Source organism: Sciurus carolinensis, chromosome 18, assembly GCF_902686445.1.
Source record: "Sciurus carolinensis chromosome 18, mSciCar1.2, whole genome shotgun sequence".
NCBI lineage: Eukaryota > Metazoa > Chordata > Mammalia > Rodentia > Sciuridae > Sciurus > Sciurus carolinensis.
Genome location: NC_062230.1, coordinates 8,255,085 through 8,270,523, shown reverse-complemented (window position 1 = coordinate 8,270,523; position 15,439 = coordinate 8,255,085). Strand labels below are relative to the sequence as shown.

Here is a 15,439-nt window from a genome sequence, read left to right as displayed (position 1 = left end):
TGACTGGGTAGAACACTGACAAAGCAACAACACAGGAGTAACTCATGAAATGTGTGCAGATTTCCTGGGTTTTCCCTCTGCCCTATTGATTTCGTTCTTACATCCCACCTCTTCTTTCCCCACTTTAACTTAGAATCAGTATAGCACTTAAAAGCACACCTTTAGAGAAAGAGAGTCAAGTTTGAATCTTGACTCTCACGCCTATTAGTTGTATGATATTGGAAAAGGTACTTTTCTGATCTTTAAAGTGGAAATTTTTAATATTTCACAAGGGTAAGTGTTATCAGGATTATAATATTTCATGGGATTGAAGTAATGAAGATAAATGTGTGTGTAGTCCATTATTTCCAAAAATGTATTATCTCCCACATACTCTTGCAGCATGATCACGAGATAGTTCATTTTTCTTCCCTTTGATTCTGACCTAGTAATGTGCTATGCAAACAGAAAGTGGTAGAAATTATGCTATATAACTCCCAAAGCTGGACTTTAGGCATCTACAAGTTCACCCTCTTAAAATGCTACTTTTGGGGAATCCAGTCATCAAACTACAAAGAAGCCCAAGCAGTGATGTTGAGAGACACATGGAGGAGAACCAAGGTCCCAGGCCAATTTCCCCAGCTGAGCTTCCAGTCTCTGGGCCAGCACCAGTTGGCAGCCATCCCTGCTTAGGTGACACCATGAAAGGCAGAACAACCCAGTCAGTTCATATCTTTGTGAGGTGATGTGAAAAATATTAAACAATTGTTGTGTTAAGGTGCTAAATTTTGGGGTAGTGTTTTATGCAGCAGTAAAGAATTAACGGAATGCATAACAGTACCTGGCCCATGGTAAGGACTCAAAGGAGGTGTATGGAGGGAATGGCAATGGTGAACAAGTATCATGAAAAGGTTGGAGAGAAGGGGGAAAGTTAATACGGGTCTGGGGAAAATATAGAAAGGAGATACTGAAGGTTATCTAGCTCAAAAATTCAGCGTGCGAAACCCCCATCCCCACCACCATCGGTGCTCTCCCATTCTTCAGGGATAGCACAGGATGTTGCAGGAAGTGTCTGTCACTTTTGAACAATTCTAAAAGAAAGTTTTTCCTCTTATTGAATACTTACATTATTTCTATTCAATGGTCTCATTCTACCTCTGGGATCTTATAAAACAAACTGGTTTTCCAAATGTTGGCACTTCACCTGTGCTTGAAAACTAACATTGCCCTGTCCTTGATTCTCCCCTTGTCTTCTATGATAGGGAGTAAGGACAAACTCTGCAAGTTCTCTTAGGTTGAATGCCTGGTGTTTAGGCCTCATGTCTTTAGATTTGCTCATGTCATCTTTGGATGACCACTGGCTTGTGAACACTCCCCTTAAGATATGGCACCTAAGACAGACCCATCATCTTAGACATCTGACCAATGCTGAAAGATTGGCCTTATTTTGAAAATCCTAGGGAAATGATAAATTTTGTCTGAGGTTTACTGCAAAATAATTTGGCGAGGAGTGGGAAGTGCATGGGGGAATGAAGAAAATGAGAATATTTGTTGACCATCATTTCACTTTTTTACATGTTTATGTCCTTGAAAATAATTTTTTAAAAATACTAGAAAACATTAAGGAGAAAATGTCAATTCTAAATCTTTGATACATTTAGACAGGGAATTCTGTATACAGGCATGCAGGCATGCTGCTGTCCCTCAACTCATGTGATTTTTGCAGGACCTGACAAAAGCAATCTCTCCAAGGGATGTCAGGGGGTGGGACGGAGGTGCTAAAATTTGGGGTCTGGAAACCTGCAGTTGTACAGAGCAGAGGGAGGAAAGACAGGCGAAGACCTCCTTATCAAGTCCTGCAACATCCGGAGGAGCGCAGCCCCTATGATTTCTGCAGGCAAAGTTTAAGACCCGAAAATGCGCAAGGCTACTTGGGACTGATACCACCGTGACCCGCGCCTGCAAGTGATAACTGTATCTCCGGCTTCGGGGTCCCATGTACATAAACGTGGTGATGGGCCTCTTAAGGGAACACAAGTGAACCCTGCCCTGCAGTCCTCAAGGGGCCCGAGGGGACCACGCCCAGCCGGTATTCCCTCCCCCACCCCCGCCATCCCTGGGCGTCGGGAGCCAAGTTGGAGGACCCCCGAAGCATTCGCCTGATGAGAATACAAAGGGGGAGCAAGCTGTCTGGCTGTTCTCCTTTAGGGGCGATTCCGCTTCTTCCAGCCGCGCCCCATCGAGAAGACTTCCCGAATTCCTAGAGGGGCCCCAGAGGCCCCGCAGCAACTCCCGCGGCGGGGGGGCTCTGACGCACTTCCGGCTGCGCCGTCCCGTGGCCCGCCGAGCGGTCTCCCAGCGCCCGGAGCGGCTCTGACTCACGGTGAGCCTGTTGGTCCCGGGTTACCGTGGCGGGCGGCGGAGGGGTAGGTGGCCAGGTTTGGGGAGTTGGGGGGTGGACGGACTTAGCAGCTGTGGTCTCCGGGAGTCCCCAGACTGGTCCGAGCAGGGCTGTGGGGAGGAGCCCCGCGTCCCTGCCCAGCCCCTGCTGATGGAGGCGCCGGGTCTCTGGAAAGGCTTTTCCACCCGCTGGGGCTTTAACAAATGAAACCTGGTCTCTCTGTCGTCCCAGAACAGCTTTCTTATGTGCTCTCTTGAGTCGAGCCGTTCGTTAGTCTGACCCGGGCGGCCCTCCCTCCCTTCGCTAGCGCTCAGTTAGGTCTGAACTCGGGGCTCATTGTTGGAAATAACGTCCGATGGGTGGGAACCTCCTGTGAGAAACCGAATCTCGGAGATTTGGGGTAGTGTTCGGTCCACCGAAAGGAATAGTCCCCTTGGGCTTTGTCCAGGTTATAAAGCGTACATAACGGGGATCTGCTCCAGTTTGGAAACATTTTTAGAGGACCGTTTATAAGTAGAGCGTAAAGAGAGGTGATCTGATGGGGGAGAGAGACTTGGAAAGCCATTTTAAATAAGGAAAAGTTAAAATATGGTCGACGGGGGAAAGAAATCACTATGGAGAGGAAACAATCTGATAGCTTTAAAAAAAATTCACTGTAGTTGAAGACAGTGTGAGTTGTGTGGCCTTTGTTTTCTAGTCACTTGCTTTTTGAGTTTATGCACATTTTAAGAAAAATTCGAAGGCCAAGACCAGGAGAGCGTCTCAAAATGAATCTTTAGACAAACTCAGCATGACCAAATGTGATAAAAATTAACTTTCTTTAGGGAGAAAAAAAATAATGTCAAGACAGTTCATTTTCCAGTTTTTAAAAATCTTACCAGTCGTATGGGTGGAAACATTTTATTGAGACTTTAATTTGCCTTTCTCTCTCCCCCCCCCCCCCTTTTTGTTGCTCCTACTCAGTTTGAACTTGTGATTGTCCTACCTGAGCCTCCTGAGTAGCTCCTATTACAGGCATGCATCACCATATCTGGAACCATTTTTTTCTAATTACTAAGATTGTGCACATTTTCCTGAATGAATCAGTAAGCTGAGTCAGGAAAGAAACAGAATCCTACCACCATTATTTGATCTTGGTGGAACATAGAATAAGGAGAGGAGTGATGAGACCCAGTGGAGAGACAGAGCCAATTGTGACTCTGTCTGCCTTGCACAGTCACGGTTCTTTATTCTAGGAGATTAGATGGCACTGCTCCTCCCCTGGCTGAGTTTTTCCAGTAGTCCTGAACTTGGGTGATAGTACTGGATATACTGGGTACCTCTGAGACCAGCATGAAGGTGCTAATTCTGGTCCACCCTGTCAGAACATCTAATGGCATCTCTTAGGATGCTTCAGAATTGGAATGCAGTGGAGAGTTATCCAAGGACTGGTATCCCTGCTTTTCTGACTTAATTAGCAGCTGGAGAATTAACTGAGTTTCTCATCAAAGCAAGGTTAAAAATAGGAATTCTATTCCTAGAAGCCCTTTTCATGATTTAAAGTTTTACCAGAACTGGTCGCAAAAATAAATGAAGGGGAACAGATGAAAAAATATATTTTTAATAAAAAACTAAGAATCTAATAACAATAGATATGGGCTGGGGTTGTAGCTCAGTGGTAGAGCACTTACCTACCACGTGTGAGGCACTGGGTTCAATCCTCAGTACCACATAAAAATAAATAAATAAAATAAGGATATTGTGTCAATCTACAACTTAAAGTTTTTTTTTTTTTTTTTTTAATAGATATAAATATTTGTTGGAGATGGAGGCCTCACATGGGCTGGAATTACTGGGAGGGTTTGTTTTGTTTTATGACAGCCATGAAAATTGCACTTTATTAACTTATTTTCCTAACAGATCTTCCTGTAGCCATCCTGGGTATTTTTCACTTTTCCAAGAAGCTTTGAACTATATGTAAGTAAAAGTAATGTTACTTGTCTTCCAGATTTTCAGAACCAAATTTAAGAGCATATATGCTTCTGAAAATCTTTGAAAGCATGGATGGAGGGTGGGTGTTCCATGGTCATTTCAGTGTTTCCAGTGGGTTTGATTCGCAAGTGTGATCGGTAAACATTAACATAGGGGATCTTATTTAGGATTTTAAAATTATAAAAGCAACAGTTACAATGGAAATGGCATTCTGTACCTCTGTCCCTTTGAACATGAGTAAAAAGAAAATAAATCAGTCCTCCCTTTATGCCCATGTACCTTCCATGTTCAGATGTGAATTCAGTCCCAGGGACAAGCTTCATTGGGCCATATAGTACTTTCTTGGTATCAGGTCTTTGTGAGAATGATCAAGAAATAAAAAGTTGGGGCTGGGGTTGCAGCTCAGTGGTAGAGTGCTTGCCTAGCATGTGGGTTTGATCCTCAGCAACACACAAAATAAACAAACAAACAAATAAAGGTATTGTGTCCATCTACAACTAAAAAAAATTTTTTTTAAAGGAACTAAAAAGTTACCTCAGCAATTTAGTGAGACCCTAAGCAACTCAGTGAGACCCTGTCTCTAAATAAAATATAAAAAGGGGCTGAGGATGTGGCTCAGTGGTTCAATCCCCAGTACCCAAAAAAGAGAGTGAGCGAGAGAGAGAAAGAAAGAATTACAATCTTGAAAGTCTACAACTTAAATTGACCAGTGCGAGCTGTGTAGAGTGAGGACAACTGTCCTTGTGGACAAATGAGTCAGAGGCAGGCTGCCTTGTTCAGTGATAGATTGCTTCATCCGGGTTCATGAGGAAAAGGCTGCGTAGGTCACTATCTTTTCTCCAGAACCAGTATGTTCTCAGTAGCTACTGTTTTCAGACCTAAAGCTATTCTTTTTACCTAAGGGAGCATTGTAGTTATTTTAAGACCCATTTTTTTCTTTCATACACTCCACAGATCTTTGTTTTAAGAGACAGGATCTTCTTCTGTTGCCCAGGCTGGCCCTGAAATCCTTGGCTCAATCCTCTTGCCTCAGCCTCTTCTCCACTTTATTGAGCACCTGTTGTATACCAGATGTGTGCTAGACTCCATTCTGTTCACAGAGTATATACACAGTAAACAAAGGCCCCTGTTCTCTTTCCACCTTATGTTGTCTTACCTTCAACTCCAACTTACCACCTGAGCTTTCTGCCTCTCAGTGATCTCTTCAGAGGTTCTAAATTGACCTCTTCAGCCTTACCCTCACCAGCAGTGCACTTCCCAAACTAGCTCATACCCCTAGCACATAGTCCAGATCCTTAATCTACAGGCCCAGGTAGTTCTTTTTTAGTATTAACGATACTTTATTTCAAAATAACTTTTTTCAGTTGGGATGCAGTGGCCACACCTATAATCCCAGTGACTTGGAAGACTGAGGCAATAGGATAGCAAGTTCAAGGGCAGATGGGCAACAAGGCCCTATCTCAAAATTTAAAAATACATAAAAAGGGCTAAGGATGTAGCTCAGTGGTAGAGCACCCCTAGGTTTGATTTCTAGTACCATAGAAATAAATAAATAACTTTCTTGATTGGTTAAACTTTTCTTAGTTCACCAAAAGACACCCAAAACTCTCCATCTTTCCTACAAATTTTTGAAGAATAGTGGCTTTTCATTTCCAAAACCGATGTTCATTGGTAGTTCCTGAAGTTGGGGAATGGCATTTTCCTATTTTGGGCAAGTGATAGCATTGAAAATACTCTAAAGATTTCCATAATTTAAAATATAAAAAATTTTTTTTAAAAGTCTTGTTTAATGTTGGCTAACCCCCTATTTTCTAGACTTAAATTTGGCCCAAGAATCCTTTATTTGGATGATTAGCTTTAATGCTAAAATAGTTCTGCATGTTTTTCTTGCTACCATCGTTTCCCTTTTCATGTTTTGAGTTTCTTGCTGATGTTTATAATTCTATTGCTAAGCATTCCACCAACATTAATTTCATAAATATGAACCTTCTCCACACAGTTAGCAATAAAAACTAGTTTGTCAAAGGACTATTGGTGATACCTTTAAAGATTTTCTGATTACTAAAGTAGTAATATACTTTCTTTTTTAAAAATTTGGAAATCCAAACAAGAAAATAATATTGAAATTCTCTGTAATTACATAACCCAGCAATGTCACTGTTAATTAAGTTTTGGTCTTTTCCCCTCATTTTGTTTTGCTATGTACACATTCATCACTTTTGATACCTTGAGGTGCTGGTAAGCCAGATCCAGGGAGATCGTTGCATATTCAAAATTAGCTTAGTTGGATGTTTTAAATGTGTTAGATTGAGATTAACTGCAACTCCTCTTTTCTTATCTTCAGTTTTTATAAGGTGTTTAAACATCCTCTTTATAGTATTTCCATTGTTATCAGTGTCATTTCATGCAGGTTTTTAGGCATTTCTCTTTTTTGAGACTACTGGAATTTTGCTGTTCTAGATAGCCACATCCAACAATGGATACCTGTATGTCTTGAAGTTGGTGCTTAAGGTTTGAAAACACTCAGGAAGACCAGTCACAAGAATAAGACTTTCATTAATTTATGCGTATTTTTTCTGAAATATACTTAATAAGTGCCCGTAATGACAGACTGATTCTCTTGTCAGTTTGTTTATTTTCCATCTTCCCCATTAAAAAAAAAAAGAGGGTAGGGTGTGTGTCTTATTTGCCCACTGCAGCCCTAGCACCACTGCATGACAGGTGTTCAAATATTGAATGAATAGACTTTATGGTAAAAGGAGAGAATTGAAGTAATTATATTACTACCTATGTCTTGGTATTTTCACGTGTCCACAGCCTGAAAGATTTAAGAGTATTTAAATTTTAAAAGAAACAATTCTTTAATCATTTTTTGTTTGCATCCTTTATTTTGATTGACATTTTGTCAAAAAAAAAAAAAAAATACCACCATAAGAATACCTGTCATTTTTAGTCTGATCTTTATGATTCCACCTGCCTTCCTGTAAAAAACTAAAGACATTTAAAAACTCGCATATGCCCTACTTAAAATGGGTCAAGTGAAGTTCAAAATTTATGTCTCTAATTATACTTTATTATTTTAAAATGTTAGTTAATTCCAACCTCATACCTGGTTATGCTGACAAACCCAGTTATTTGAATAATAAATTCTTTAAAAATATTTTTAGTTATAGATAAAAACAAATAACTTTATTTTTTATGTGATGCTGAAGATTGAACCCAGTGCGTCATACATGCTAGGTAAGCGCTCTACCACTGAGCCACAACCCCAGCCCTTGACTAAATTTTTAATGTTCAAGCTAAATAAATGTTTTAGGTTCAAACAGACAGTATTTGACCGTTGAATAGCTTATTGAATTCTCAGAAACCAAGGTATCTGTGGTTGTAAGATTTGAAATAGTTTTCAGAGCAAGTTAATCTAATTTTTAAATTATGCCTCACGACACTTTTTAGGAAAGTAGAGACACAACTCAGTAAAATCAAAGTAGGCTATCCTGAGCTGACTCCAGAAGAATTTTGAACAATAATTGTTATGAGGGTTTTATGGCAGCCATAATTTCTACAATTTCCTACACTAAAAGTATGTCTGTAAAGACCAAAAAAAAAAAAAACCACACACATTTCCTTTTGATGTTTTTTTTTTTTTTTTTTTTTTTTTTTTTGGGTAATGATGACCATATTTTCATAGGTTTAACCTGTGGCTCTAAGGAATCAGAAACCCAAAAGAACCAAAACTCCTGCTCCACAGAGCCTGCCTTAGAGAAGCTGTTTCTGGAGTCTGTATGATGACCAAGGTGGTGGGCATGGCCACAGTTCTGGGCCCCAGGCCGCCTCAGGATCAGGTGGGACCTGTGACTGTGAAAGTCGAGGAGGAAGAAGAGAAAGGGAAGTGCCTTCCCAGCCTGGAGATGTTCCGCCAACGCTTTAGGCAGTTTGGGTACCATGACACCCCTGGGCCCCGGGAAGCCCTGAGCCAGCTCCGGGTGCTCTGCTGTGAGTGGTTGAGGCCAGAGATTCACACCAAGGAGCAGATCCTGGAGCTGCTGGTACTGGAGCAGTTCCTGACCATCCTGCCCCAGGAACTCCAGGCCTGGGTGCAGGAGCACTGCCCAGAGAGCGCCGAAGAGGCTGTCACTCTCCTGGAAGATCTGGAGCGAGAACTGGATGAACCAGGACTGCAGGTAGGCAGGGGAGGCCTTTTTTTATTCCAGATGTTAAGAGCATAGCATTTCCTGCAGGAACATAAACTTGTTCATTCAACATAATTAGCTGGATGAAATTTCTGTGAGTTGGATCATGTTTCCTTACAATTTTCTTCTCCTGTCCTAAACTACCTTTAATTTTGAGGATAGATTAGAATTCTTTTTTCTTTCCCTAGAGTTTTTCCTTGAGATTTTCCATTCTGTTCTTTATAGTGAGCTGTGCACAAACCCATCCAGTTCTTCCTGTCTCTAGGTTTCAACTCCAAATGAACAGAAACAGGTGTGGGAGAAGACATCATCTTCAGGAAGTACCAAGGCATCCCTGAGCAGCATGCAGGCACAGTCCATGGAGACCAGTCCCAAGTACGAATCCTGGGGACCTCTGTACATCCAAGAGACTGGTGAGGAGCAGGATTTCACTCAGGATCCAAGAAAAAGTCAAGGTGAGCACCATCTCACAGGACTCTGGCCTTCATAGTTGAAGAAGCAGTGACTCCTAGCAGAGTAGTTTCCTTTCTTCCCCAGATACAGCTGTATCAGCCAGGGTCCTGGTGTGGAAACAGATGGCACACTCTTAGAGGACCAAGTGAAATGAGTTAGATAAAGGTACTGTACAGAGGTGTGGACAGCCAGTGTGGAGTAGAGCACACTAGACAGCAATGTAAAGGTATTATTGTCACCAGATGTGGTGGTGCATGCCTGTGATCCTAACTATCAGGAGGTTGAAGCAGGAAGATTGCAAGTTCAAGGCCAGCCTGGGCAACTTAGCAAGACCTTGTCTCAAAATAAAAAACAAAAAGGGCAGGGGATATAACTCAGGGTTAAGCTCCCCTGGGTTCAGTCCCCAGTACTGTTTTGTTTGTTTGGTTTTTTAAAAAAGGCATTACTGTCTTTGAACATAAAGGGTCAAGAAAGAGGACCTGTCACCAGAATCTGATGGGAGCTGTAGCCTTGGTTGGAGGAGGAGAGAAGAGGTCACTTGATAGGAGTTGTGGTTATATGCCCTGTCATCAGGTAGAGAGAGTGCAAAGGGAATAAATACCCCAATTTCATGCTGCTCCTGCCCACGCATCTTCTGCTATAGAAGATTCCCTATTGGCAGACCCACCTGGTGGCCATACAAAACAGTACAGTCCTATTGGTTAGTTTCTTGGGGTATAGAACAAGAGAGAATGGATCAGGAAAGAACGAATGGAAGGTAACTAGCAGCCTCCTTTCTGAAGCTAGCCGGTTGTAGCTATATTAGGGTAACTACTTCCCTGCTCAAATTCTCACAGATCATAGTTTACAGAGCAATCTCAGAAGCAATAAATGGTTTTCCCCTTTATTATTTCATGCTAATGGTTTCTACTCTTATACCATCATTTCCCAGAAGAATAATAACCAAGTTCTTAAAATATTTAATATTTAATTATCTTTGTGAAAACATGAGACAGTATTCCAAATTTTATTTTTTGAAACTTTTTTAGATGTTAGTGGACCTTTATTTAATTCATTTATTTTTATGTGGTGCTGAGGATCGAACCCAGTGCCTTATACTTGCGAGGAAGGTGCTCTACTACTGAGCCACAACCCCAGCCCCTCCAAATTTTATTGTCCACCAGGGCTTTGCTCAAGTATAGGTGGTGTAGACCTATTCATGTATATGTTGTGCTTTTGTGAGCAGAGTCCATAGCCCTTGGAAATCTCCCTAAGATGTTTAACATGTCTCAGACACACGGAATCCCAGGTATTTTGTTTGTTTTGTACGGGGAATTGAACCCAGGGGTGCTTAACCACTAGCTAAATGCTCAGTCCTTTTTTTTATATTTTATTTTGGGACAGGCCTCACTAATTTGCTGAGGCTGACCTTGAACTTTTGATCCTCCTGCCTCAGCCTCCTAAGCCACTGGGTTTACAGGTGTGCACCACCACGCCCAGCTGGAAAAAGTTTTGACCCCTGTTAAAAATCACATTCTGTGGGAAAAGTAAAAAATGGAACTGTTGGCTAAATGATTCACTATTTATAGTGGGTAATGCCAGTTCTCCTCTCTAGTCAATTCTGGGAGTTGCTAGAGTACTTAAAGATACAGATAGCCGAAAATGATTGGTTTTATTTTTTGTTTCTCTTGGCATAGTCACTTGGCAGTGCTACACAGAAGAGAAGTGGAGAGGAAGGATTATCAAAGCCAATAGTAAGCTCAGGTTTTCATGTCCATATAGGGAGAAGAGACAGGTTCTTGGGCCCTCCTGAGGAAAAGGGTGTTGGCACTGAAAGCCTTACATGGAAGACCCAAAAGGTTATATACTCAGTGTGAAAAGTTGTGCTAGACCAAATGAACGTGTCCACTAGCATGGGATCTAGTACCAAAGTTTGCCAATATGCCTGAGCTTTGAGTGGAAGTGAAGCATACCCAGAGACATTGAAACCCTAGACAATTACCTTGGTAGGATTTGAGAGCTGACTTTATTTTACCTGCATGGTAAGAAACCTCCAAGCCAAGAAGTTAACATAAGCCTTGGTTCTCAGTGTGTGGCAGAAGCAAATGTGAAGCCACAGACAGAATATTCCAGTGAATTCTAGACTATTCCAGGCCATATGTTTATTTAGAGTGAGAGCGGGGGACAAAGCTTTTCTAAGAAATAAAAGTTATAAAATTCTGAAATACCCAAGGGAGAATTAAGAGTCAGTAGACACAACAGAAGGAAAATTGAAGCCCAGTTTTCTCTGATGATGGAACATTGATGTAAATCGCCTTATAAAATAAGTTGGTTTCAAATAATTTAAGACAAATATTGAAATCTCAAGACAGTAAGAAGCTGTTGAGGGGTGGGCAGGCAACTTTGATAAAATAAAGGTTCTAAACCTGAAGTCTATGGTCATTGAAATAAAGAACACAATGGTTAAAGAGATGATTAGTGAACCAGATGGTAGACTGAGAAAGTTACCTGAAATGCTGCATAGGAAGAAGAGATGGATGACGGTGGGATGTCCAAGTCTGTTTAATGTCAGTTCCAAAGGAGACTAGAGTTGGGAGAGACTGAGACTATCCAGAAGTGATGAAAGACACAAATACTCAAATTCAGGAAACAATCCAAGTGAGCTAAATAAGACAAACTCTAGATCTACCACAGAACTACAGAACGTTAAAATTTAAAATGTCTTAAAAGGAACCAAGATATAAAAGATGAATGGACCTCCCCGCAATGGTATGTTAATTAGATGGATAGGAAGCTTCGCAACAGTAACAGTTCATGTGGCAAAACAATGAAATAAATGTTCCTGGCAGAACTGTTTTTCAAATCCTGCTTCATTAGACTGTTTTTAAATGTTAACTTGTAGTTTATGTAAGTAAGAAGCACACGCTCAGGAGCTCATGGCTCATTCAATAACTCCAAGTGATTGCTCCTTGTGAAGAGTGAAAGGGAGGGTGGAGACAGAAATGGATTCCATACCTGTGGAGGGATGACAGTTCTCCAAGGGAGCCTGCTTTTCAGAGTGCATTTCTCATAGTCGCCTTTTCCACACACGGTTAAAATGACTTTTATGAAGTGTTGACTACCTGCGGAGATGCTCTACCCGTTCAGTCTGATACAGAGTGTCACTTTATAACTGAAAGAATGACAAGACATAGCCAGCATTCCTTAAATTCACATGACTAAGGATATGGGAGTGGAATGATTGTAAATGGGACTGAATGTCCTGAATGTCCTCCTTCATCACTTTCATATTCAGTTCTGTGGGGATATAGGTTTTGTGAGTTTGCCACTGAGCCTCATCTCCCGTAAGTCATTCTCGTTTCTTAATCACTTTTGGTCATTGTTCCTGACTGAGCAGCATTCCTCTCCTTTGCGCCTGTCCAAATGTGCTTGTTTTCTTGTTTTCACCTCTTGCCTTTTATATATGGAGCTTTCATAGCAGAAAAGTTCATGTACCCATCAGACCATTGTAGTTTGTGGTAGGGAGCTCATGTTTGATGGTCCTATTTCTCATTTAACTATTTCTTCCTCAGAATGGGAAACAGCCATATCCTTTCTCCATTCTTGTTTCAGATTATAAACTGGATCCCCATAATGAAGAATCAGCAGATGAGCAGAAAAGTTCTGAAGAAGAGTCTCATGCAGATGGACTCAATAGGGATATCATTCCTGTGATTGTTGCCAATAAGTGTGGGGCCAGGTCAGAAAGGCAGTGGGTAAGCCTTGGAAAGGAAAAAGGAGCAAAAACCACTCTTCAAGACACAGGTTCCAAGAAAGGGGCAGAATCAGCTCACACTAAACCCACCCCAGGAGAGAGACGTTATATATGTGCCGAGTGTGGGAAAGCCTTTAGTAATAGCTCAAATCTTACCAAACACCGGAGAACGCACACTGGGGAGAAACCTTACGTGTGCACCAAATGTGGGAAGGCTTTCAGCCACAGCTCAAACCTTACCCTCCATTACAGAACCCACCTGGTGGACCGGCCCTATGACTGTAAGTGTGGAAAAGCCTTTGGGCAAAGCTCAGACCTCCTTAAGCATCAGAGAATGCACACAGAAGAGGCGCCCTATCAGTGTAAAGATTGTGGAAAGGCTTTCAGTGGCAAAGGCAGCCTCATTCGACACTATCGCATCCACACTGGGGAAAAGCCCTATCAGTGTAACGAGTGTGGGAAGAGCTTTAGCCAGCACGCAGGGCTCAGTTCACATCAGCGCCTCCACACTGGAGAGAAGCCCTATAAATGTAAGGAGTGTGGGAAAGCCTTCAACCACAGCTCAAATTTTAATAAACATCATAGAATCCACACTGGGGAAAAGCCCTATTGGTGTAATCATTGTGGAAAAACCTTCTGTAGCAAGTCAAATCTTTCTAAACATCAAAGAGTCCACACTGGAGAGGGAGAAGTACTATAATTGTCAAGTATCCCTCTTTCGTTGTTGTTTTGTTTTTATAAACCTTAGAACGTAAATGTAGGGAGAAGCCTGAGATGCAGTAACCTCTGTTGATAGATTTTGTTCCACTCACCATCAGGGTTGCCTGTAGAGTGACAACTCCACAGCACTCCGAAGGCAGGGGGTCCCCTCCCCATACTTGAGGGCCCAGCAGGTCATGCCAGCCTTGCCTTCTGCATAAACTGATGTATATCCAGTGTAATTGAGAAATACTAAAACTGCTTAACCTTTCAACATGTATTCCAGAGTATAACTTGTGAAGAATTGATACACTGAACACAGTTTAATTGAATTCAGAATAAACTTATAACATCATATCCTGCCTTAGGACTCTTATTGTGATAAATGATGTATTCATTATTGAAAATGACTACAGATGAAATTATTCCTACTGGTTTAGCTCTTAGAAATTTTGGAATGAGGGTAAGTAAGGCTTTTGGTACTTTCTGAATGTGTACTGAGGGGTTGTGGCAGTGTGTATAGCAGCTATATTTTGATCTACATTGTGTTTATTTGCTGCATATTGAGTACATTGTTTTCATTGTTGGGATTATTTCGTCAGCTTCATGTGCATTTTGGTTGTACCTATTCTGTCTATTCCAAGGTCAATTAAAATTGACTCTCCCTGGGCAGCTTCCTTCTTCCAAAACTCCAGAAGTCAAACACAATATGATTATCTTAAATCTGTCCTGTCTGTCCTGACTGCAGTCTTGGTGACCTCTTAAAGTACTTTCTGTGGTGTTTCTGGACCAGTATCTTCTGTTACCTAGAAATCCAACTGCTTCATTCCTTCCTCCGTTACTTGTTTATCTTCATATTACAATCGTTTTTTTTAATAGTCACTGAAATATATTTTTTCCTGCTGCCAAGCCTGACATGCCAGAATTAGGGATAATAAAGAGACTTCATGCTAGTACCAAGTCCGATCTCTGGAACCTGCCCTGTATGCCATCTGGGAACCAATTAGGCCACAGTTCTTTCTTTCTTTCTTTTTTTTTTTTTTTTTTTTTTTTGTGGTTCTGGGGATTGAACCCAGGGCCTTGTGCTTGCAAGACAAGCACTCTACCAACTGAGCTATATCCCCAGCCCCTAGGCCACAGTTCTAAGTGATAAGTTTTTGTGTACCAGCCATAGATTTGAGGTGGCGTAGCAACTTTTTTTTCCTGTTGAAGTAGCTTGTTGAAGATCTGGGTGTCCTGCCAGCACCTTGACCTGGACATGTAAAGCCAACCTGTCTGTGTGTTCATGATGAAGGCCCACAGCATTTAGTCAGGCAGCACCCTTGCTGCCCACCATCAGGATGTCCACTTCACCTCTGATGGCTAAATGCCACCACGCCTCTTCCAATCCAGACTTCACTCTTCCCTGCTGACATTAGGGAACTGAGCTGCATGGTAGAATTTGCTGTTAATTCTGGCCCCAGACACAGCCAGCCCTGAACTCAATCCCAGGCTCCTATCACTGTGCATCCCATTGTCCATTGTCTTAGTGGACTAGGAGTCGTTTGGGTCCTCATAACAGTCCATTGTGGGGTTTTCAGGTCTCAAGCAATAAATCCATTTTAACATGCCCTGGGCCTGCTGACCCTTTTCTCATTACTCTGCTAATTCTAATCTAATCTACCTCATTTACCTTTAGCCGTCATTCATGGCCAGGTTTGGAAGAACCATTCCAGAAGTACATCAGGCTGTTATTCGTTTTCTTACAAATTTCTACAAATGGGTGGGGGATTAACTCAGTGGTAAGGCATTGGCCTGGCATAGCAGCCTGTCCAATGCCCAGCACCACAAAAATAAAATTTTAAAACTTACCACAGACTTGATGACCTGAGATTATAACTATTATAGCTCTGTAGACTAGGATTCTCAGATGGAACCCCCTGGGCTAGAATCAAGGTGGTAGCAGGGATGTGCTCCCCTTTGGAGAATCAGTTCCCTGCCTTTACCAGCTTCTCAAGGCCACCCAGGTGGCAG

The 15,439-nt window shown here is 41.8% G+C and overlaps 1 protein-coding gene across 3 annotated transcripts in view; it reads left to right on the top strand.

Annotated features, from left to right (window-relative positions):
• Zscan21 (zinc finger and SCAN domain containing 21) overlaps window positions 1-14,111 on the top strand; it is a 40,335-nt gene extending 26,224 nt beyond the window's left edge. The window contains exons 1-5 of one of the 3 annotated variants that reach the window (XM_047532858.1): window positions 1,723-2,405; window positions 4,280-4,336; window positions 8,040-8,532; window positions 8,807-8,996; window positions 12,586-13,963. In XM_047532858.1, coding sequence (XP_047388814.1) covers window positions 8,134-8,532; window positions 8,807-8,996; window positions 12,586-13,427 — 1,431 coding nt within the window. In that variant the 5' untranslated portion in view covers window positions 1,723-2,405; window positions 4,280-4,336; window positions 8,040-8,133 and the 3' untranslated portion in view covers window positions 13,428-13,963. Of the gene's footprint in view, window positions 1-1,722; window positions 2,406-2,474; window positions 2,479-4,279; window positions 4,337-8,039; window positions 8,533-8,806; window positions 8,997-12,585 lie in introns of those variants that run through there. The other 2 variants (XM_047532857.1, XM_047532859.1) reach the window with 2 other exon arrangements.
• The last annotated feature ends 1,328 nt before the right edge of the window (window positions 14,112-15,439 follow it).